Genomic DNA, 23,253 nt, shown 5'->3' on the forward strand with positions numbered 1-23,253 from the left:
TTCCTAAATTGCCCATGAATGGAACAATGATCACCAGGCCCCCCATTGTTCAAACAAATAAAAAATCAGGTGATAAAATAGATCCAGCTGGGGAGTTAAAGGAGGAGAAGCGGGCACGCTTGAGGATCCAGAGGGAAGCCAAGGAAAAACTGAAAGCAGTTCGGGAAGCCCTCATGGATCCAGGTGCCACTTACAGCAGCTTGTCAGACCCGCTCCGCCAGTGCAACTTGACGGAGGGAGATTACCTGAAGTACGTCAGGGGTCTGTCAAGCAGCAATGTAGTGATGCTGAAGCGGGATCCAAATGACTGCTGGGTCAACGGTTACAATCCGGACCTAATTCGAGCCTGGAACGCCAACATGGACATCCAGTACGTTGTGGACGACTACAGCTGCATAATGTACATCATGTCCTACGTATCCAAACCAGAGCACGAGATGACCGAATTCCTCAACAACGTCATCAAAGATGTGAAGAAATCCAATGTGAATGAGCGTGAGGAAATGAAGCAAATCATGCAGGCCTACGCGAAACACCGAGAGGTCAGCGCTCAAGAAGCTGTGGCTCGTACCTGCAGCTTACGATTGAAGAAGTGCTCTCGTTCTGTGGTGTTCCTCCAGACCGATGAGGACGCTCTGAAAATGAGTCATCCCATCAGCAGACTGCAGCAAATGGCACCGGATTCAGAGGAGGTGTGGATGTCAGGACTCCCCGAAAAATATTTAAACAGACCTCTGGGGCGAGAGTTTGAGGGAATGTGTCTGGCCGAGTTTGCGTCAGAGTACAGAGTACTGTATGGCCAGCAAAGAGAAAGCAAGAGTGCCATTCCCCTCAGATACGACGCAGGATTTATTCAGAAGAGAACTGACGGCAAGCCAGCCATCATCAGATTTGCTCGCTTCTCGGAGAAGAAAACACCAGAGAAGTTTTACAGGAGGCTGCTGAAACTTTATCTACTGCACAGATCTGATGATGACCTGACAGATGAAAAGTACCCCACCTATGAGCGGTTTTACAGGTGTGGCGAGAGGTGGGATACGTCCGTCCAACAAATCGTAGACGCCAACAAAAAACGATACGAAGGACGAGGCAAAAAGATTGATGCGGCGTTCGAACAGTATCAGATGATCGGTCCACCTGTCAACGCTTGGAACACGTTTGTGCCCGAGGTGGAAGTGGACCGGTTGGAGTGTCTGGCCGAGCGTGAACCCATAGACACGGAGCATGAAGACGTCGATGACGTCCCCGACTACCAAGTCCAGAAAGACCGGGGGGCCTTCATGCCGAGGATAGAGGCGCCACAGTTGAGTCCAGACTTTGTGCGAAAAATGTATCAAAGTCTGAACGAGACGCAAGCTTCCATCTTCTACAGTGTGCGTCAGTGGTGCTTTAAACGTGTCTGGGGCATCAATCCGGAGCCATTTTATTACTTTCTGTCAGGAGGAGCTGGCTGTGGGAAGTCTCACGTCATCAAGTGCATTCATCAGGAGGCAACGAGGATTCTGCGTGAGCTCCCCAGATTCTGCGACCAGGCCGACATGTCCCAGCCTGCTGTGCTGCTGACAGCCTTCACCGGCACGGCAGCCTTCAACATCTCAGGCGGCACGTTGCACTCCATCCTCAAGCTCCCAAGGTCCTTGAAGCCACCGTATCAAGGCCTTGGAAATGCACTTGACGAAGTCAGAGCGGCACTGTCCAATGCTGAGATTCTCATCATCGACGAGATATCCATGGTTTCCAAAGAGCTGTTCGCCTACGTCCACTGGCGATTTCAGCAGATAAGAGGAAACCGGAGGCCATTTGGAGGGATGTCTGTCCTTGCTGTGGGCGACTTTTACCAACTGCCGCCCGCTGTGTGTGTATGAGGAGAACGAGTTTGATCTCTGGAAGGATGACTTCAAACTGGTCAACTTGACAGAGATCATGCAACAGAAAGACGATCAAGCTTTTGCTGAGCTCTTGAACCGCCTCAGAGTGAAGCGAAAGGAAGAACGTCTGAGTGAGGAAGACAGAGCGTTGCTCGTACAGACATTGGCTAACATCCAGGATTGTCCAGCTGACAGTCTCCACATCTTTGCCACAAACAAAGAAGTGGACCGTCACAATGCAGATACTGTTGCCGCCCGGCACAAGGACGCCATTAACATTGCAGCTGAGGACTACAGGAAAGACCCCACATCTGGCTGCATGATGATCCTGGACGTCAACATCAAAGGCCACAAAAGAGACTTGCCTGACAACGTAATGGCGGCTCAGGGAGTACGCGTTATGGTGATCAGGAATCTCGACGTCGAGGACGGGATCGTTAATGGTACCTTCGGAACGATTACAAACATTGTGATGACCAAATGCGGGGCAACGGCTGTGAAGCTGATTGGACTGCAGCTAGACAATCCTACGGCAGGACAGAAATTCCGCAAAAAGATCCTGGGTCCCTCAGATAACTCGGTCTACATCGAGAGATCTGAGAACGTGATCAGCAAGAAAGGAGTTGTTCGACGTCAGTTTCCCATCAAGTTGGCCTTTGCATGTACGGCCCACAAAGTGCAAGGCATGACCATGATGTCGGCGGTTGTGTGCCTCAAACGCATTTTCGAACCAGGAATGGCGTATGTCGCTCTTAGCCGCACAACTTCGCTTCAGGGTCTCACCATCACGGACTTCGACGAGAAAAAGATTTATGCTGACCCCGCAATCAAGACAGCTCTGGAAAATATGAATCATGCATCTTTCCAGAGTGCCAGGCCACTGTTGACTTTTTTTAAATCTATGGACCAAAGGCTTTGACAATCATCCACCACAACACACAAGGACTTCCATCGCACATTGTGGACCTGAAAGCACATCATGAACTCCAACTGGCAGATGTGTTGTGCCTCACAGAGACACACCTTTCAGGGTCCTCTGTGTCCCCCATTTTCCGCCTGGAGGGATACAACATGTTCACGCGCAGTCGACAAACATCTTACAACAGCTGCGCGGACATGGCAAGTAAAGATGGAGGTGGAGTTGCAGTGTACTGTAGATGCAATGTTCAGGCAGAGCCTCGCAGGTACATGCAAGACGTCACAGATTTGGAGTTTGTTGTCATTAAAATTGAGGCTCCGGTCAAAGTGCTATTAGCGACTGTTTACAAACCCCCGCATTTCCGATTACGAACATTTTTACAAAACATGAAAAACCTCTTGGACTCATTGGACCTATTAGATCACCATCCCGTTGTTTGTCGGGACTTCAATGAGGATCTCCTGTCTTCAGGAAAGAAAAGTATAAAAGATTTGTTTCAGTCCAGAGGTTACACTCATCTAATTACGGACTCCACAACTGAAAAGAACACACTGATTGATCACATTTATATTTCAGATCCTGATAAATGTCTACAGTCAGGTGTTCTCCAAACGTATTATAGTTACCACAGTCCAGTGTATTGTACTTTGACTGACTAATAGCCTCTCCAGCCACCACATCCTGCTGACAATTTCTTCATTTCGTCTAATCACGTGCATCTGAGTATGTCCGAGTGCTTTCTGTCTCTTCGCTTTCAGCATAATTGTTTGTATGTTGTGTATGTATATGTATATGTATATCTATGTATATTTATGTTGTTTGTACCTCTCTTCCTTATAATTGTTTCTTCTCTACACACTAATCTTGATGTCACAGTGGAATGTTTGGGCTGGAAATGTTATATTTGTGTTCTGTTAAATAGTTCTTTTTATGTATTTATTTTTTATTTATTCGTGGGGTCAGCAATATCTCAGACATGATGAGTTAATGAGAAGGACAGTGCCAATTTATTGAAATGTAAGTCAGGGAGCTGAAGAGAATATGTAGGTAGGAAAAGCAGTGTCACGGAACTTATTTTTGTCTTTTAAATCCTGTAACAATGCTTAGAGATCCAGGAAGAAGACGCCAGGAAGAGGACCTCCAGAGGACTGCAGCAGATCTCTCTCCACAGACGACAGCAACCCATCACAAAAAAAAGGGAAGACTTATTTAATTGATTTTTGTGATCAATACTTTACAATATGCTTTGAAACCTGTAAATTATTTTTGTCTTTTAAATCCTGCAACAATGCTGAGAGATCCAGGAAGAAGACCCCCAGGAAGAAGACGCCAGGAAGAGGAGCTCCAGAGGACTGCAGCAGATCTCTCTCCACAGACGACAGCAACCCATCACAAAAAAAAGGGAAGACTTATATCATTGAATTTTGTGATCAACTGTTCACAAGATGTTTTGAAACCTCTAACTTATTTTCGTCTTTTAAATCCTGCAACAATGCTTAGAGATCCAGGAAGACGACCCCAGGAAGAAGACGCCAGGAAGAGGAGCTCCAGAGGACTGCAGCAGATCTCTCACAACATGGAAGATCACCACTGTGAAACATCCCTCTGACACAACTGTACACACAACATGAAATGGCTTGTTGATTGTTATGTAAATAAACACGCAAAAAAGTAGTTTGTTTGAGGAGTGCTTTCTCTTGTAAATATTTGAAATGTTTTAAGAAAGTCATCATAACGTCATTAATCAGAAACACGTAGCTGAGATGTGTGTATTTGTATGTGTGTGTTTTAACAACACTGCAGTGCCATAGAGGTCTGTGTTCTGTTGGTGCATACAGGTTTGACTTTTGATATCGGGTTGTTGTGCTAATATGGTAATGATTAGCATGCTAATGCTAACATGCTAACCTACATTAAAATGATTCTTGAATGCATTCTAATGGTGTTTGATGTGTTATTTGACATGCTAATGTTAGCTTAGCATTAGCCAGTGTTAGCATTGTTGCTAATGCTAACATCAAGTCCTATGAACAGGTTTGACTTTGACATGACGTTGTTTTGCTAATATGCTAATGTTAGCATGCTAATGCTAACATGCTAACCTAGGCTAAAATGATTGTTAAAGGCATTCTAATGGTGTTTGAGATCTTTTCAATGTGTTATTTGACATGCTAATGTTAGCTTTGTGTTCAGCTTTTTGTACTGGACACTGACCTCTGTAGTGGTAGCCGCACGGCCCGGCGTTTGCGCACTGTATCACTCTCCAAATTTCCCGCCGAGGGGAATTTGTCTAGTTGTCATTGATATACTCAGAACGAGACTAAGTACTCCTGCATGATGTCTTCCATTATTATTGTTTTACGATATTATTCATTTTGTGATTTTGTTATCTTCTATTACTTTAAGTTTTAATATTTACAACGAAGCATTTTCATTGTACGCTATGTTTCAGTATCACATTGTGTTGAGTTATGTTTTCCTGTTTTGAACACATTACAGTTTTTCCAATGAACACAGTACTATTTTACGTTTTACAATTTTATATCTAATTGTTTTATTATTCTTTTATAACAATTTAGTTCCAATTGTTTCCGACATGCTTGTGCAACGGAGATATGCTTGCTGCTTGTTAATGCAATGAAGAACAGCTTACACATATTGCTCACATATAAGATGCGAAGATACACACACACAACAATTTCTAATGTTTAACCTTTAATTTTTAATCCTAAACACCTTTTATGTGTTTTACAGTTTACTTTATTCATTTTAATTCTATATTTGACTTGATTATCTTTACAGTTTATATTCTATATGTTACTTGATTAGTATATCCTTCACAGTCACAGTCAAAGCTCCTATTAATTATGATATGTTTTTCTATTTCTCCTAGTGCAACTGTGCTGGATCCAGTCCTGCAGCTGGCCTCAAACATTCAAATTGGGTTGTGTGATCACCCTCATGCGCGCTCCATTGCTGTTACCGGCACCTGACGGCCCAGATTTAATACGAGTCTGCCCTACTTCGGCTGTTGGCTACGGTCATTCTGGTTCTCCTGGTTTCACTGTGGTACGACTCCACTCAGACTGACTGGGACCCACTCATGGCAGTTCGGGATAGCCCTCTGTAGGAGTGTCGCTGACAAGGCCTCTTTCATGCTGCTGCTGAATTGACTTTCATGCCTTGGACTCTGATCCGCTCATGTTGCAACTAGATCTGCTTAAGCATTTCAAAAAGAAACACAACAAAAAAAAAGAAGGAAAAAAGAAAAAGACAATTATGAGAACAAGAGAAAACAACAGAGCGTTTAAGTTTTACTATTTTCATTATTATTACTGTTTACTATTTTTTTATCATTATGAGTTACATTGCATTATGTTATTTTGTTTTGGGTATACCTTCATATCATTCTGTTTTCATACACATTTATGTCAGGTTTTATTTTGCCATTTTATTATTCAAATATGTTACACAATTATAATTTTCAAATACGCTATGTTATTCATATTGTTTTCGGTAATACAACGAGATCTTTGGTTTTTATGTTTCTTAATTTTGATGACTTTGTTTTAGACAAAGGGTGGAGCGGAGGAGGGGGAGGGGAGGAGGGGGGAGAGGGAGGTGGGTGATGTCAGTGCCACACGCTGGTGTCCTGACCGTCAACGTTGGCAAACAATAATAACTGGAGCTGGGGTGGTCCTGCCGACTGTCCTTTAGAAGATCTTGCCTTTCTTTTTGTTTTTCTCCAGAGTCCTGGAGGCCTCCAGTTTCGCCTGCTCCAGGCGCTGCTGGGCTTCCCAGTTTGCTCTCTACTCCTCAAACACGCGTCTCTTCTCCTCCAGCTCCTTGTGCTGAGCCTCCAGGTTCTTCTCCATCTGCTCGTGACGCCGCTGAAGCTCAGCTTCAGAGTCTTTGAGCTTCTGCACTTTTTCCTTGACTTTCATCTCAAACACCTGCTCCATCTCCATCATCTTCATCTTAGTCACGTGTTCCCGCCTTTCCTCCTCCATCTGGGCCAGGGGACTCATTCCTTCAACTGTGTCAAGTTTGGTGGACAGCTGGCCTTAAGCTCTGTTGTTGTCCACTCCATTGTAGGTGACAGCGGCCAGCTTCCTGCTGCGGTAGTTTTCATAGTGGACATTGTTTGTCACGTCCTTCAGGTCCTGCATGTGTGTCCTGGTGAAGTCACAGTGGTCGCTGTTTTCAGCTTCTGCAACCCCCCAGGGGTATTGTCTCCCTCTGACCCTCTTGCTGTTCACCTCGCTGATGGTGTTGCTTCCCACGACAGCCAGCGGCAGCTTATCCTTTATCTTCTTCACCAGCTGGTTCTCTTCTTCGTCATCTGTCTCAGGGAACTCGTAGATCTTGATTTTGTGCTGTTGGATTTCCCGCATGATCTGTTTCTTGAACTGTTGGCATTCCTCGGGGGTGAGGGTGTCTGCTTTGGCGATCAGCGGGATGACATTGACTTTCTCATGCAACCGTTTCATGAACTCAATGTCGAAGGGCTTCAGCCCATGTCCCGAGGGGGCGATGAAGTACAGGCAGCAGTGGATTCGGCTGTCAGGCATCTGTCGTCTGTTCACCCGGGATTCTGAGTTCAGGTAGTTTTCAAAGTTGCTGTCTATGTCGTCAATGATTGGCTGCCAGCAGTTGCTGTTGTCAACAGCATCTCCGAACCCTGGGGTGTCGACTATTGTGAGCAGCAGCTGGACGCCACCTTCCTTTATTAAAACTTTGGACTGTTCCACCTGTACAGTCTTTTTGATTCGATGTGAAGGTCCAGGATACTCTGCTGAATACAGGTCTGTTAGGAACAGAGAGTTGATCGACGTGGATTTGCCCAGCCCTGATTCACCAACGACCATCAGGGTGAACTCAAAGCCCCTCTTGACAGACTTCCTGTACACTTGGTTGGGGAGGCTTGCAAAGCCAACATATCCTTCCAGATTCTTTTGCTGCTGTAAGACAGTAAGAAAATACACAAATCAAAACCATGAAGAAATCTAATCTTGCACCCCCGCTTTGCCTGCAAAGCTTAAAGAGAAAAAAAAAGAAGAAGAAAGAAAAAAGAAAAAGACGATTATGAGAACAAGAGAAAACAACAGAGCGTTTAAGTTTTACTATTTTCATTATTATTACTGTTTACAATTTTTTCTCATTATGAGTTACATTGCATTATGTTATTTTGTTTTGGGTATACCTTCATATCATTGTGTTTTCATACACATTTATGTCAGGTTTTATTTTGCCATTTTATTATTCAAATATGTTACACAATTATAATTTTCAAATACGCTATGTTATTCATATTGTTTTCGGTAATACAACGAGACCTTTGATTTTTATGTTTCTTAATTTTGATGACTTTGTTTTAGACAGAGCAAGGACAGGGAGGGGTGGAGCGGAGGAGGAGGAGGGGAGGAGGGGGGAGAGGGAGGTGGGTGATGTCAGTGCCACACGCTGGTGTCCTGACCGGCAACGTTGGCAAACAATAATAACTGGAGCTGGGGTGGTCCTGCCGACTGTCCTTTAGAAGATCTTGCCTTTCTTTTTGTTTTTCTCCAGAGTCCTGGAGGCCTCCAGTTTCGCCTGCTCCAGGCGCTGCTGGGCTTCCCAGTTTGCTCTCTACTCCTCAAACACGCGTCTCTTCTCCTCCAGCTCCTTGTGCTGAGCCTCCAGGTTCTTCTCCATCTGCTCGTGACGCCGCTGAAGCTCAGCTTCAGAGTCTTTGAGCTTCTGCACTTTTTCCTTGGCTTTCATCTCAAACACCTGCTCCATCTCCATCTCCATCATCTTCATCTTAGTCACGTGTTCCCGCCTTTCCTCCTCCATCTGGGCCAGGAGACTCATTCCTTCAACTGTGTCAAGTTTGGTGGACAGCTGGCCTTTAGCTCTGTTGTTGTCCACTCCATTGTAGGTGACAGCGGCCAGCTTCCTGCTGCGGTAGTTTTCATAGTGGACATTGTTTGTCACGTCCTTCAGGTCCTGCATGTGTGTCCTGGTGAAGTCACAGTGGTCGCTGTTTTCAGCTTCTGCAACCCCCCAGGGGTATTGTCTCCCTCTGACCCTCTTGCTGTTCACCTCGCTGATGGTGTTGCTTCCCACGACAGCCAGCGGCAGCTTATCCTTTATCCTCTTCACCAGCTGGTTCTCTTCTTCGTCATCTGTCTCAGGGAACTCGTAGATCTTGATTTTGTGCTGTTGGATTTCCCGCATGATCTGTTTCTTGAACTGTTGGCATTCCTCGGGGGTGAGGGTGTCTGCTTTGGCGATCAGCGGGATGACATTGACTTTCTCATGCAATCGTTTCATGAACTCAATGTCGAAGGGCTTCAGCCCATGTCCCGAGGGGGCGATGAAGTACAGGCAGCAGTGGATTCGGCTGTCAGGCATCTGTCGTCTGTTCACCCGGGATTCTGAGTTCAGGTAGTTTTCAAAGTTGCTGTCTATGTCGTCAATGATTGGCTGCCAGCAGTTGCTGTTGTCAACAGCATCTCCGAACCCTGGGGTGTCGACTATTGTGAGCAGCAGCTGGACGCCACCTTCCTTTATTAAAACTTTGGACTGTTCCACCTGTACAGTCTTTTTGATTCGATGTGAAGGTCCAGGATACTCTGCTGAATACAGGTCTGTTAGGAACAGAGAGTTGATCGACGTGGATTTGCCCAGCCCTGATTCACCAACGACCATCAGGGTGAACTCAAAGCCCCTCTTGACAGACTTCCTGTACACTTGGTTGGGGAGGCTTGCAAAGCCAACATATCCTTCCAGATTCTTTTGCTGCTGTAAGACAGTAAGAAAATACACAAATCAAAACCATGAAGAAATCTAATCTTGCACCCCCGCTTTGCCTGCAAAGCTTAAAGAGAAAAAAAAAGAAGAAGAAAGAAAAAAGAAAAAGACGATTATGAGAACAAGAGAAAACAACAGAGCGTTTAAGTTTTACTATTTTCATTATTATTACTGTTTACAATTTTTTCTCATTATGAGTTACATTGCATTATGTTATTTTGTTTTGGGTATACCTTCATATCATTGTGTTTTCATACACATTTATGTCAGGTTTTATTTTGCCATTTTATTATTCAAATATGTTACACAATTATAATTTTCAAATACGCTATGTTATTCATATTGTTTTCGGTAATACAACGAGACCTTTGATTTTTATGTTTCTTAATTTTGATGACTTTGTTTTAGACAGAGCAAGGACAGGGAGGGGTGGAGCGGAGGAGGAGGAGGGGAGGAGGGGGGAGAGGGAGGTGGGTGATGTCAGTGCCACACGCTGGTGTCCTGACCGGCAACGTTGGCAAACAATAATAACTGGAGCTGGGGTGGTCCTGCCGACTGTCCTTTAGAAGATCTTGCCTTTCTTTTTGTTTTTCTCCAGAGTCCTGGAGGCCTCCAGTTTCGCCTGCTCCAGGCGCTGCTGGGCTTCCCAGTTTGCTCTCTACTCCTCAAACACGCGTCTCTTCTCCTCCAGCTCCTTGTGCTGAGCCTCCAGGTTCTTCTCCATCTGCTCGTGACGCCGCTGAAGCTCAGCTTCAGAGTCTTTGAGCTTCTGCACTTTTTCCTTGGCTTTCATCTCAAACACCTACTCCATCTCCATCTCCATCATCTTCATCTTAGTCACGTGTTCCCGCCTTTCCTCCTCCATCTGGGCCAGGGGACTCATTCCTTCAACTGTGTCAAGTTTGGTGGACAGCTGGCCTTTAGCTCTGTTGTTGTCCACTCCATTGTAGGTGACAGTGGCCAGCTTCCTGCTGCGGTAGTTTTCATAGTGGACATTGTTTGTCACGTCCTTCAGGTCCTGCATGTGTGTCCTGGTGAAGTCACAGTGGTCGCTGTTTTCAGCTTCTGCAACCCCCCAGGGGTATTGTCTCCCTCTGACCCTCTTGCTGTTCACCTCGCTGATGGTGTTGCTTCCCACGACAGCCAGCGGCAGCTTATCCTTTATCCTCTTCACCAGCTGGTTCTCTTCTTCGTCATCTGTCTCAGGGAACTCGTAGATCTTGATTTTGTGCTGTTGGATTTCCCGCATGATCTGTTTCTTGAACTGTTGGCATTCCTCGGGGGTGAGGGTGTCTGCTTTGGCGATCAGCGGGATGACATTGACTTTCTCATGCAATCGTTTCATGAACTCAATGTCGAAGGGCTTCAGCCCATGTCCCGAGGGAGCGATGAAGTACAGGCAGCAGTGGATTCGGCTGTCAGGCATCTGTCGTCTGTTCACCCGGGATTCTGAGTTCAGGTAGTTTTCAAAGTTGCTGTCTATGTCGTCAATGATTGGCTGCCAGCAGTTGCTGTTGTCAACAGCATCTCCGAACCCTGGGGTGTCGACTATTGTGAGCAGCAGCTGGACGCCACCTTCCTTTATTAAAACTTTGGACTGTTCCACCTGTACAGTCTTTTTGATTCGATGTGAAGGTCCAGGATACTCTGCTGAATACAGGTCTGTTAGGAACAGAGAGTTGATCGACGTGGATTTGCCCAGCCCTGATTCACCAACGACCATCAGGGTGAACTCAAAGCCCCTCTTGACAGACTTCCTGTACACTTGGTTGGGGAGGCTTGCAAAGCCAACATATCCTTCCAGATTCTTTTGCTGCTGTAAGACAGTAAGAAAATACACAAATCAAAACCATGAAGAAATCTAATCTTGCACCCCCGCTTTGCCTGCAAAGCTTAAAGAGAAAAAAAAAGAAGAAGAAAGAAAAAAGAAAAAGACGATTATGAGAACAAGAGAAAACAACAGAGCGTTTAAGTTTTACTATTTTCATTATTATTACTGTTTACAATTTTTTCTCATTATGAGTTACATTGCATTATGTTATTTTGTTTTGGGTATACCTTCATATCATTGTGTTTTCATACACATTTATGTCAGGTTTTATTTTGCCATTTTATTATTCAAATATGTTACACAATTATAATTTTCAAATACGCTATGTTATTCATATTGTTTTCGGTAATACAACGAGACCTTTGATTTTTATGTTTCTTAATTTTGATGACTTTATTTTTTGCTGTTTTGATTGGATTAGGTTATTGCATCTTGTGTGTTCTTTTATCGATTTATTATTCATTTTTATGTTTCTTTATTATGGATTTTGTCACTTATACCATTTTATCGATTTATTATGTTTCATTCTTATGGTTTTTGTCATTTATACAATTTTATCGATTGTTATTCATTTCTATTTTTGTCATTTATGCAATTTTATCGATTTGTTATTCATTTCTATGTTTTATTCTTATGGATTTAGTCATCTATACGATCACTGATTAGCTTTTAAGGTTTTTTCAATTATCTACTTATAATTCCTATTGTTTGTATTGACATGATAGAATCATGTCAAAAGGGGGATTGTTGTGGAGAACATCTTGTTTAAACACTCTAACATCTTGTTTTGTACTCGGGCATACAAAAACATCTTGTCACTGTGATAGAAGGCCTGACTCTTAGCCCTGAGTCATAAGTATCATATCCCCAGAGACAATTAGTAGTGGCAAACAAGATGTCCATGGCACTTCTACTCCTTATTTACGATGTCTGCAATATTATCCTCACGCCGGACACAACACACATACACACATATGGTTTACTTATCACATGTTTAGTGGTTAGTACTTGAAGATGTCTAGAATGTCCTGAACTGATTAATGTACTGGGCTGGTCAATCCCAACTCCTTAAATGTGAACGATTGTCTGTGAACGGTACTCATTCTGGCTGAGATCCTGAGGGAGCTCTGTCAGTCTGAGTCCAGCGCTGCATTGCTTTACCTGTGACCTACAATAAATACTTTGACTGTGAACTGAAGACTTCTCCGGACCGTTCTTGAGCTTCCAATAAAGAACCGAGCTTCAAAGCTAACATTACCACTGAAAAAGTGGAAGGAGATTGGCGAGAAACACGGGTATGATTGGAAAGCACTGGTGGAAGTACAATTTGTAGCAGCGACATCACTGTAACTCAACAAAATGCTGGCTTAAATTTTAGTTTCAGTCATGCTCACACCTCTGTGAGGCAAAGGGCAAACCCGGCGTTCAACATGCGCACAATGACAATGCAAATATGCTGTTTGGCAGGTATAATGTTTACCCTGGCCCTCATGTTAGCATGCTAATGGTGTCATTAGCATAAAACACAAAGTACAGCGGAGGCTGATGGGAATGTCATAAGCTTTGCACCAAAGTGCTGTACAAATAAAAATATCCGATGGTGGTGCAAGACGAAAAATCCAAAAAACATCCCTTCTTATTGGTTTGGCATTGAAACAGTATTGCAAACAAAAAGCAGGTTTGTGATGCAGAATTGAGAAAGACAGCATCAGCACAGTGCTACATTACATGATGCTGGTGTTAAACAGTCTGACAGATGCACGAATGAAGGGCCTGTGGTAGCATTCTTTCTTACTAAAGAACGTTAAAGTAATAGCTCCCACAACATACATGAGGATATGGTCAAATCTCCAGCAGATTGATATCATCTCACTTTATATATTATCATATCCACAACCCCTCTTTCAGTCCTATCCTTAACTAACCCCTATAGTGGTCAGAACCTGCAAAATGTCCTCACATGGCATCATTTTCCCCTGGAAGCTTTTAAGTGCCCTTTAGGATAAAAGCTCAAGAACACACACACGGTGACACATTAGACTGCGATGCCCTCTGAGATCTGCTATGGGATAAACACACACGGCTTAATGAGAGAGAACAGAGGGAAATAAAAGCAGAGCTTCCACCAAGGTCTTGAACGCTGTGTGTCTGAGACACTGCAATGGTTACCATGGCGAACGGATGGAAGTGACCACAGTTAACAGTTGGAGGGCATCTACAAGTCTGAGGCTTTGTAGATAAACTGTACACAGAGGATTTAACAACATATCGGGGATGCAGAAGCTGTGAAAACCTGGATCAAGGCTGATTATGGACTTGTTGCACAACTTTTCTGCAGAGCTGATGAGGGTGAAAACACACTCGGGAGCGGTAATAGAACAACGTCCTGCTGCTTCTTCCGTAGACTGTTTCCTTGTTTATGGACTGACAAAGGCTGCTGGATTGACAGGAAGAGCCCCATTATACAGACGGGTTACATAATGTTATTTTATAGCGTTTTGCTCACATATACTGGCACATACTGCAATGCATGCACACACAAAACACACAGCGTCAGCACAATAAGGGCAGCCCAAAGCACAGCGACCGGCCAGGAATAGTCTCAGGGATGCATGTCTTTATGCCACAGACCACAGCGACCAGACATCCTGATGGAGCGGCTGAGATTGTGATGGACAGATAAAGACAGGAGGAACACAAACATGACCTCCCGCTCGAGCGCTCAGAGCCAAAACGGAGAAACTTCTGGGACGTTTTTCTAAGAGCAAGTGAGAGAGGGGGAAGAGAAAACGAAAACAAGCTCTGCAGTTTAATAGGTGTGCGTGAAATATGGCGTGCTGTACACATTCCTTAGACATTACTCAAGTGCAAAGGCCAATCGCATGCTTCATACAGACACTTACAGAGACAGAGACGTGGTGAAACTTGCCTGACTATTAAAAACAACTCCCTTGATTACCTCTGGACGCAAAAACCACAAAATAACTCATTTAGTAACACAGCTGCAAAGAGGAAAAACATATCAGATCAACCTCCTTCTTTATGGTCCTACCTTTGAAACCTCCTATCTAATCAGAGCAAGTTATACCGAGAGCACCGAGCCTTAGACTGCCATGAAAGCCATGAAATGCACAGACTTGGTATGTAACAGCAGTAAATGAGTGATAACATTTTCTGTCTCACACGCACATCTCCTCATGTGACCCCAGTAAATGTCGAGTTCACGAGGCAGAAATACACTGCTGACTACATGTGACTCTGGGACTGACTTCATCTGACCTTCGACACTTTTTCGCTCATGCAGGAGAGATAAACAGCAAGAGAAGTGATTCCCTGATCCATCGCATCAAACAGAACAAAAACCAGGAGACAGATTTAGAAACGTAACAAATGCAAATGCTACCTCTGTCACATAGATGAGCGGAGTGGCACTGTGGTTCTTCCTCATGCTCGTCTTCCTCACAGCCTGAGGTCAAAGTGCATGCCACGGGAGCTTCAGAAGAGCCCTGCACATCAGAGAGCTCTGTCTGCCTCTTTGAAGTTAGGACTACCCTCTGAGGGGGGAGGAGTGTGTGTGTAACCCTCTTATTGTGAAATCTTTTGCTTCCTGTATTAGCAACGGTCAGGCTCAAACCAGCGGCTCCCTGTGCACCTCCACACACTCAAATCTCAACCTGCACTACACTGCCTCTTCCCGGGGTGCGTTCCCAAGCTGCGTTGTTCTGTGCTGTTCTCACACACTTCTGCCCGGTTGGAAAAGACCACCTTAAAAGGCACGAAGCAGCCTGAGCCAGAATTTTTTTTGATCCTTATCAGCCACCCTCCACTGGCACAGGCACGCTTCGCAACAACAGCCTCAGCTGCCAATCAGGAGGGAGCAGACAGGGGATGGAGAGCCGGTGACGGATGCTGAGAGAGTGGGAGGGAGAGGAGGGAGGGAGGAAGGGGAGATTTAAGGGAATGAATGAGTGTGGGAACGTTGAGTTAGTGCAGGAATCTCCTGCCAGACTCACTCCCTGAGGGCTGAATGCACTCTGCAGGACGGACCCTCTGACAGCACTTTGAATCTGCAGAGCCAGATTGTGTGTGTGTGTGTGTATGCTTGTATTACTATAATTATGGGGACATAACTCTGTTTACACAGTCACGTCGTGGGGACCTCTGACAGTGTGGGGATGAAAATTGAGGTCCCCATAAGGGAAAGCCTTTAAAGTGAATGCAAGAGCCATTCTGAAGGTGCCTGTGAAGTTTTTAGCTTTGGCCCAGAAGTCATGTTTTTCCATCAGGACACACACACACACACACACACACACACACACACACACACACACACACACCTAATACATAGGTATTTTTTACCTTGGGGGTAATCAGAGTCACCCACATGTACTCCCACCACCCCTGAGAGAGCAGTGTCACCCACAATTATGGCCACTCTCTGTTCAAACGGGGTGCGTTGATTGGGATGTACAAAGGAAATGTGCTTGGATTTGTACGTGCACACAGATTCAAACATCTGGATATTTTTGTGTGTACAACGTTTTCTGGATTTGAGCGTACGCCATGTCTCAGTAGGAAATCCACGCAAGTCTTTGTACATGAGGCCCCAGGTCTGGATGTTGCACCCCCATGCTCAAAGGCAATCTTTAAGTGGGAGTAGGAGCAGGATCAACACACTGGACTTACATACAGATTTGAAGTACTTGTACTTAAATTTTTTGATCTCATGTGACTTTCATACTTCTACTCCACGACATTTCACAGAGAAATATAATACTTTTAACTTCAATACTTGTATTTGAGAGCCTTATTTCATTTACAGATTACATTTCTCTGCAAAACGAGTTTATAAAATATGATGCTCTGTTCTAAATTGAAATCCTTTGTTAAAAATCGACGACTTGATTAAATGGTACCTATTTTGATAATCAGTTCAATCATTTTTTAAGATTTGTTAACAATAAGACAAAGAAATAAAATGATAAAATCTAAAAATGTCTGTCTTCTCCTTTAAATTTCTTTTGGCTTTATTTGCTGTATTTTTCTGTAAAGAACTTTGTAGCCATGTTAAAAGTGCTACTAATAAAGTTTATCATTATTACATGTCCATGTTAATCACTGCCCACTTCACACTTGGTAGATACTGACCTTTTTCACAGCAGACACTTTGCAGAAAGAGCACAGGTGTTACTAATAACATGAAGTACCAGAAATGAAACACCTACATGTGATCCAGCCTTCATTAACATAATTAGCCTCACCTGTGCTTTCCCTGCAAGGACGTGTCAAAATATAATAGTGAAAAGTGCGCCATCTACAGCAAAAACAAGGCAGGAGACATCTCTCGTCACATTGATGCACAAGTGAAACAACAGCATGTGGCATAAAAGATCTAAGTAATGTTGAGAATTTTTGCTTGACTTCTCTGTCTAGCTCCGAGTTTCCCCTCCTTGTGTGCAGAGACACACATGGGAAAGTGGACAGAACTGGGGCAGTGGTATTTTTACAGCCAAATGCTTAGAGGGGGGCTAAAAAAACAAAAGACCCCAACCACCAACTCTGACCCATTAAGCACAGCTAGCGTTTGGAGGGTTAGAGACAAAACGGGAAGCCTGGAAATCTCACACTCTCATACTCTAGTACTGAAATCCACGTGTGGGAGGAAGTCGGGCATGAATGATGCAAGAGGAGAGGTCAGGGAGGCAGGAAAAAAGTTACAGACAGTGATGTTAAAGTGAGGGGATGGAGAATCCGAGAAGAGGAAGAGGAGGAGAGATATGACAGCTGGCAGGAGGAAAGACTGAAGAGGACATGGAGTGAGTCTTGACATCAAGACAGCCCTCCTTATCCTCTTTCTGGTGCCCGGCTTGCATCACAAGCAGCTGCCACTTCAATACACTGCTGCATCAGCAATTATAAAGGCTGAGAGATTATCTGCTCCATTTGCAGAGGATGAATCAGACAGTAGCTGTCAGCTAATGTGAGATGCAGACAAAACAGAAGAGCGACAAACGATTCGTTGAACACAAATGTAAAATGTGGGTTTGGAGAGCACATTACATGCCACTCTGGGCTTGTTGTCATCTGTCAAAGCACTTCCTGCTCATTATTCTTAATCACTTTCAAGCATTCGGATGGTATTCTGCCTCCACTCTCCAGGCAGAGTCTCTTCTGGTTTCTAAATTAAGAGGGGAGAGGATTGTCGTTCCCTAAAATGCTGACTCAAGAGGATGCCAAAAGCCTTTTTCTTTCTCTCTCACTGATCTTGCAGTGATACAGCGGAGGCGACAGGGCGGACTCACAGACATAAATCAATAGGAACAATGCCCCCTCTTGGCCACTGTTACAGACATGGTGGGTGCTGAAGCTTACTTTTTTCTGACCTTCTTCTTCTCCTTCAGCTCTCCCCGAATTGTTCCCTCGACAACCAAGACATCCAACCATGCACCTCCACATTTCTCCGCTCTATCCCTGACACTGCAAAGACAATTCAGACGTTAACTTCCAAAACCCAAACATAACATCACGTTGTCATTAGGTCAATAATATAACTCATTTAAATTTGAATCAAATTTTACTTAAAATAGGCTACCAAATGCAAAAGTACTTACTACTATGCAAAATGACCCATTACAGAAAAAGGATGCATTAATGTCATAATAAGGATAACTTATTACTTTTTCATATGCAGCTGGGCTGCTGAATCCATTACATCATAATTTATAAGTCGTTTTATATTTTGTAGTGAGCTGAATCTGCAAAGTTACTTCAGTTATCAAATAAATGTAGTAGAGTAAAAAGTATAATATTGGTTTGCAAATTGTAGTGGAGCAGCAATATACAGTAACATAAAATTTAAACATTTTAACATTCTCACTTTGAGCAGTCATTCACATTTGAATGAATCAAATCTCACAAATAAAGAGTTAGCTGCGAGCTAACATGCTAACATTGGCTATGCAGCATTGAAACACAAAGTACAGCTGATGGAAATCTCAAAAGTTTTGTAGGTATTCAGTCACAAAACAGTAGTGGATAAATATAAGTTATAACCTGATAGCAGCGCTGGATACAAAGCTGATACGTAGCAGACTGGAAATGCTTTAGATGGTTTGTGTCTAGAATTATTTGTCAAAATCGTTCAACTGCCTCATTCAAATATTATTTGTAAAAAAACAAACAAAAAACCCTCAAATATACTGTTAGTGAATATCATAACCTTCGTGTGGGTAGTGTTAGTTTGGGTTCAGTGGACCTCATTTAAATCTAAACAAATGCTCAAACATTCACCTACAGTGTTCAAAGGGGAGTAACAGAGCACATGAACATGTGCTGGCCCTGGCTGGAGTTTCACAGGGACCCTGAGTCATTTTGTGTGTGTTGTATGTCCAGTCAGTTTCACACACACACACACACACACACACACACACTGCAACATTTCAGTGTGAAATGTTGCATGCTGCAACTTTCCCTCAGCTCAGCAGAGTCCTGCGGTGATCAACACGTGACAGAGACGGTGCCGTAAGCCGACCATGACACCAGACACCAGGCTCCGTCTCTGCTAACATCTGTCTGCGTTCATAGTCACACCTGTACGCTCACATACAGCACTGATACAGTCTCCGCTTGTCTATGTGGCATTAAGATCAAATTCCTTAAAATTATGCATAGATATCATTTTAGTGATGCTCTAAAAGCGCTTTTGGATGATTTCCAGGATGACAAGGACATAATTCGGAGACGAATGTGCTGCTGCCACTTCACCTGTCAACACTCGGCTACTCAGCTCCCTGGTGGTCTAGTGGTTAGGATTCGGCGCTCTCACCGCCGCGGCCCGGGTTCGATTCCCGGTCAGGGAACTTGCTTTTGTTTGGTGGCTCGGTGGTAACACTGTCGCCTCACAGCTAGAAGGTCCCTGGTTCAAATCCCGCTGTCCTCCACCACGCCTTCAGTGCCTGCTGCTCGAAAAAGGGGCCTTTCTGTGTGGAGTGTGCATGTGACTGCACTATAATATCTGTGCTCATTCATACTGTGAAAATATTTGCTCAGGTGAATTTCCACTTAAGGTGCAATATAGGAATCTATTCACTATCAATACTCCAGTCAGGAGTACTATCATTCAATGTGCAATATCAGTTGTTCATATTGTTCATTTTCATTATTCCTTGTTTATATTGTTTGGTTTGATATTTAATGCCCTTTTTATTGATGCCCTCTATGTTTGCTATCCACTTTTGCTGCTGTAATACCTGAAATTTCCCCACTGTGGGACTAATAAAGGTATATCTTATGTTCTCCCCGTGCTCACCTGGGGGATCCTCCTTAAATAACCCCCACTAAAAAGATGCAAGAAGATCACCACCTGACCAATGGTGACAAAGAGAGTTGGGTCCCCGGGCGCCACTGTCGGATGTCAGCTGGCAGCCCACCGCTGCTGGTCTGCCGCAGAGGAAGGACGACCAGGATGGGTCAAATGCGGAGGAATTAATTTCATGGGAAGCATGGCGTGAAGCATGTAGTGTGCAACATGTGTGATGTGATAATAAAAAGTACGATTCTTCTTCTTAAACAATCAGTTAAACAGCAAACGAATCACTAACAATCCAGGAATTGCTTCAGTCATTCAGAGGCAGTGGAGGAGCAGAGGTCAAACATTCTGATTCTCAAATATGACAACTTTCTACTTTTGTTTAAATAGTAAATTAAATGTGAGTTTTGGACCCCGGGCTGACGTGCAGTACATTTCCAATCAAAAGGTTATATTCAAGATGTGTTGTGCATCATTTTGGACACATTTCCCAAAAATTCAACCTGATATATTTGCTTCTTCAGAGACTTTGGGATCACCACTAGGATTGAAAATGACGTGGACGTAAACAAAGTCTGCCTGCACAGCTTGAAGCTCTAAAGACTGACCCACCAGTGGCTTCTGTGGGGTTGCAGATGTTAATCAGGGATCAGGTTGTACATTTATTCCTGTTTGCAGCAGACACTGAAATATCGGATATAGTCGCTTAAACCCCTACAAATCAATTCTCAGCCTGTGGGGAACACTACAGTTTTCATGGAAGGATTGCTACTGCCATCATAAATGTCGTATAGAGATTTTATTCAGGACATGCTGGATACAGAGGCAGAACACCATAATTTACAAATATGCTGTGAGAGTTCACTGAGCTCCGGCTTTGGGTGGAACCCACTCGTGGATCTTCTTGCGGGTGGTGGAGTAGGGCACGTACTGCTGGGGGGTGGCGCTCACGTTGAACTGGTGGATCTCAGCCAGGAATTTCTTGGGCTCTGGTGGATGTGTGGTGGGGGGCTCGTCTGCTATACAGTGCAGCCAGCGATGCCTGAAGAGTGAACAAGGAGGAGGCAGCTGGCTTACATAAGAGAGGCTGTTTTGTGTTTTTTGTCTTTGATGACATTGAGGTTACGTTTTGTTTTTTAAAATCTACAAGCCAAAAGAGTGCAGTAGAGTTTAACAGTCTGAGTCCGCTACAAACAGCTGTTTGTTCTATAATTCAAAAACTGAACCTCAATTGTTATTCAGGAATACATTATCATATGCTGCTTATTTAAAGGGGAACTGTTATAATGTGGAAGAGCAGACATGCCAGATTTGGCCCAAAACATGAGTTTCAGCCCAGTGGTCACTGCTTGCATTGTCATTATTGATATTAATTCCATAACAAACTGCAGGTCGTACCATTCAGCTGGAACCATGCTGCCGTCCACCTCCCACAGGGTGTTCTTTCCATTCATCTCTGTGGTGTAGATCACCCAGCGGTGACGTCCTGAACACATTTTTGACACAGACAAGAGTTTATTGAACAAATCACACGTCATTCTCTGAAGCAGGTGCAGAATCCTTTAGGTGTTGGTCTGCTGGTATAGAAGAGTGATGTATATGCCCTGGTAGTGACTTGAATTAAAGCACATCTGGGGAAACTCGACTCACCGAAGAAGTAGTGCTTACTGTCCTCATAGTATTTGTTCCCATATTTATCCACGCCAACCAGGGTTCCTGTCTTCACATCATTCACCCTGCCAATGAAATGATGATAGTCAGGTTAACTGGCCTCCAGACTTTAATGTGCTGAAGGACAACAGACTTGTCAATCAACCAAAAACCTGTCCTCTTCATCAAAAAGGGGCACATACTCTCAGTGAAGCAGATCTGTGCTCAAAAACATCATGTTTTCTAACATTTCCCTTAGTGAAAACGAGCATTGTGAACCGGTGCTCAGGTAAACAGCACCCGGTCACTTCAGCTAAATTTATCAATCATGGCCTTCAGAAGTGGAGTACTGTACTTAAGTACAATTTTGAGGTATTTCAATATTTCCATTTTCTGCAACTCAAACTTTTACTCCACTACATTCATATCATAACTGAAGTCATTAATAAGTTTGCAGATTCAGATTACACTATTGATCTCCAGTGGTACTCAGCAGTATATAAAAATATTCAAATGAGCTCCACTGCAACAATAAAGTGATGAACACATTAATGGATCAATCGCGTGAGTTCTTTGTACTTTTGGTATCTTAAGCATATTTTGATGCTAATATTTTTGTACTTTTATGTAGTAAAATCATGAATACAGTACTTTCAATTGCATTTCTACACTATGGTATTACTGCTGACCTCTAACTTAAATTCGTGGATTTTTTTTTTTAATGGAGTGTGGCGCAGATTTCCATTCATACACCAGCAAAAGAAACGTATCAAACGTTTGGGAGTGTCTGAACGGTGTTTGACAGGTTTAACCCCGCTGAACGTTCGCTGGAGATCCAGGCTCAGTTAGATGTCAACACGCTAACTCGGCCCTGAACAGACGACCCGGGTCACACATCTTCACGAAGCTCTCACGCCATCAGCGGTGCTTCACGAACACCAAGAAAACTTTATTAACTAAACTGACCTGAAAAACTGCAGAAGAAAACCTCGGACTCCACCATGACCTCCTATCTGCCCGAGAGCCCTTCGGACGATGTTAACATACTCCGCCATCTTGAGACGGAAGTGTTACTGAGACGGACCGTTCTGCACTCAAACAGGTCCGAGTAGTACAGCCTGGGAAGCTTTAGTTCCACCTGCAAACGCAAACGTGTGTGGTAAAAGTAATATTTATTTAATACTAAATACTAATAACATAGCGTAAGCTATTACAAAGAAGCATCATATCCTGTTTAAAAATGTTTAATAGACAATTTCTTATCCATTGGTGGAAAAAATATAATAAATAAATAAAGAAGTACAAAACATCATAAAGTGGAAATATTCAAGTAGAGTAGAATTACCTCAGCTGTGCATGGACAGTACCTCAGTAAATACACTAAGTGACAGTCTCCGCTGTCAGTGGTTCAGTTTGTTTTGCCCTGCACTTTTTATTGTGGTTGAATTTCTCGATGGTCGAACACTTTTCATGTTGTTTACACATGGACACAAGGACGGGGCTTGATACAAACAAGTAACATAGGCTCAAGCACACCTTACATTACACATGCATATGATATGTGTGTTTTTTGCAGTAAAATAATATCTAATTGATAAAAGATGCATAAAAGGTGACAAATTAGGCTAAATTCCACTGTAATAGTTGCCTGAACAAAAAAAGGCAAATTGCAGGTTGCTTGGGGACGATTCTGCAGCAGAGCCGAGGTTTCCTGACACGAACTTGAACTCAAGCCTTTTAATTAAAGGACCGTCTCTCCGCGAGCTACGTCCCTTTACTGCCCGAGAGGCTGGATTCGACACGGTCCAGTGTCACATCTCAGGGGGTGGAGGGGAAGTAGAGCATAAAGCCACAGTAAAATTCACTCATTAAAAATGCAGTA

At 43.7% G+C, this 23,253-nt stretch overlaps 3 protein-coding genes, 1 non-coding gene and 2 pseudogenes across 4 annotated transcripts in view; 1 reads left to right on the top strand and 5 right to left on the bottom strand.

Moving 5' to 3' along the window:
• LOC139350423 (transmembrane and coiled-coil domain protein 3-like) overlaps window positions 1-14,888 on the bottom strand; it is a 62,269-nt gene extending 47,381 nt beyond the window's left edge. Inside the window, exon 1 of the mRNA XM_070991790.1 lies at window positions 14,817-14,888. Coding sequence (XP_070847891.1) covers window positions 14,817-14,861 — 45 coding nt within the window. The 5' untranslated portion in view covers window positions 14,862-14,888. The remainder of the gene's footprint in view (window positions 1-14,816) is intronic.
• LOC139350856 (septin-7-like) lies at window positions 6,372-7,754 on the bottom strand (annotated as a pseudogene).
• On the bottom strand, window positions 8,170-9,567 carry LOC139350868 (septin-7-like). Its single transcript, XM_070992514.1, has one exon. The coding sequence runs from the start codon at window positions 9,478-9,480 to the stop codon at window positions 8,416-8,418; it is 1,065 nt and encodes a 354-aa protein (XP_070848615.1). The 5' UTR covers window positions 9,481-9,567; the 3' UTR covers window positions 8,170-8,415.
• On the bottom strand, window positions 9,996-11,401 carry LOC139350425 (septin-7-like; annotated as a pseudogene).
• A 4,312-nt stretch (window positions 14,889-19,200) lies between the features above and the next one.
• On the top strand, window positions 19,201-19,272 carry trnae-cuc (transfer RNA glutamic acid (anticodon CUC)). The gene has a single exon. It is a non-coding gene; the product is annotated as a tRNA-Glu (tRNA).
• Window positions 19,273-20,505: 1,233 nt separating this feature from the next.
• Window positions 20,506-22,462, bottom strand: ndufa12 (NADH:ubiquinone oxidoreductase subunit A12). Its single transcript, XM_070991793.1, has 4 exons — window positions 22,338-22,462; window positions 21,372-21,457; window positions 21,120-21,207; window positions 20,506-20,763 (listed from the first exon to the last, which is right to left on the bottom strand). The coding sequence occupies exons 1-4, from the start codon at window positions 22,424-22,426 to the stop codon at window positions 20,583-20,585; spliced, it is 444 nt and encodes a 147-aa protein (XP_070847894.1). The 5' UTR covers window positions 22,427-22,462; the 3' UTR covers window positions 20,506-20,582.
• Between the last annotated feature and the right edge of the window lie 791 nt (window positions 22,463-23,253).

The sequence above is a fragment of the Chaetodon trifascialis genome, chromosome 22, assembly GCF_039877785.1.
Source record: "Chaetodon trifascialis isolate fChaTrf1 chromosome 22, fChaTrf1.hap1, whole genome shotgun sequence".
Lineage (NCBI taxonomy): Eukaryota > Metazoa > Chordata > Actinopteri > Chaetodontiformes > Chaetodontidae > Chaetodon > Chaetodon trifascialis.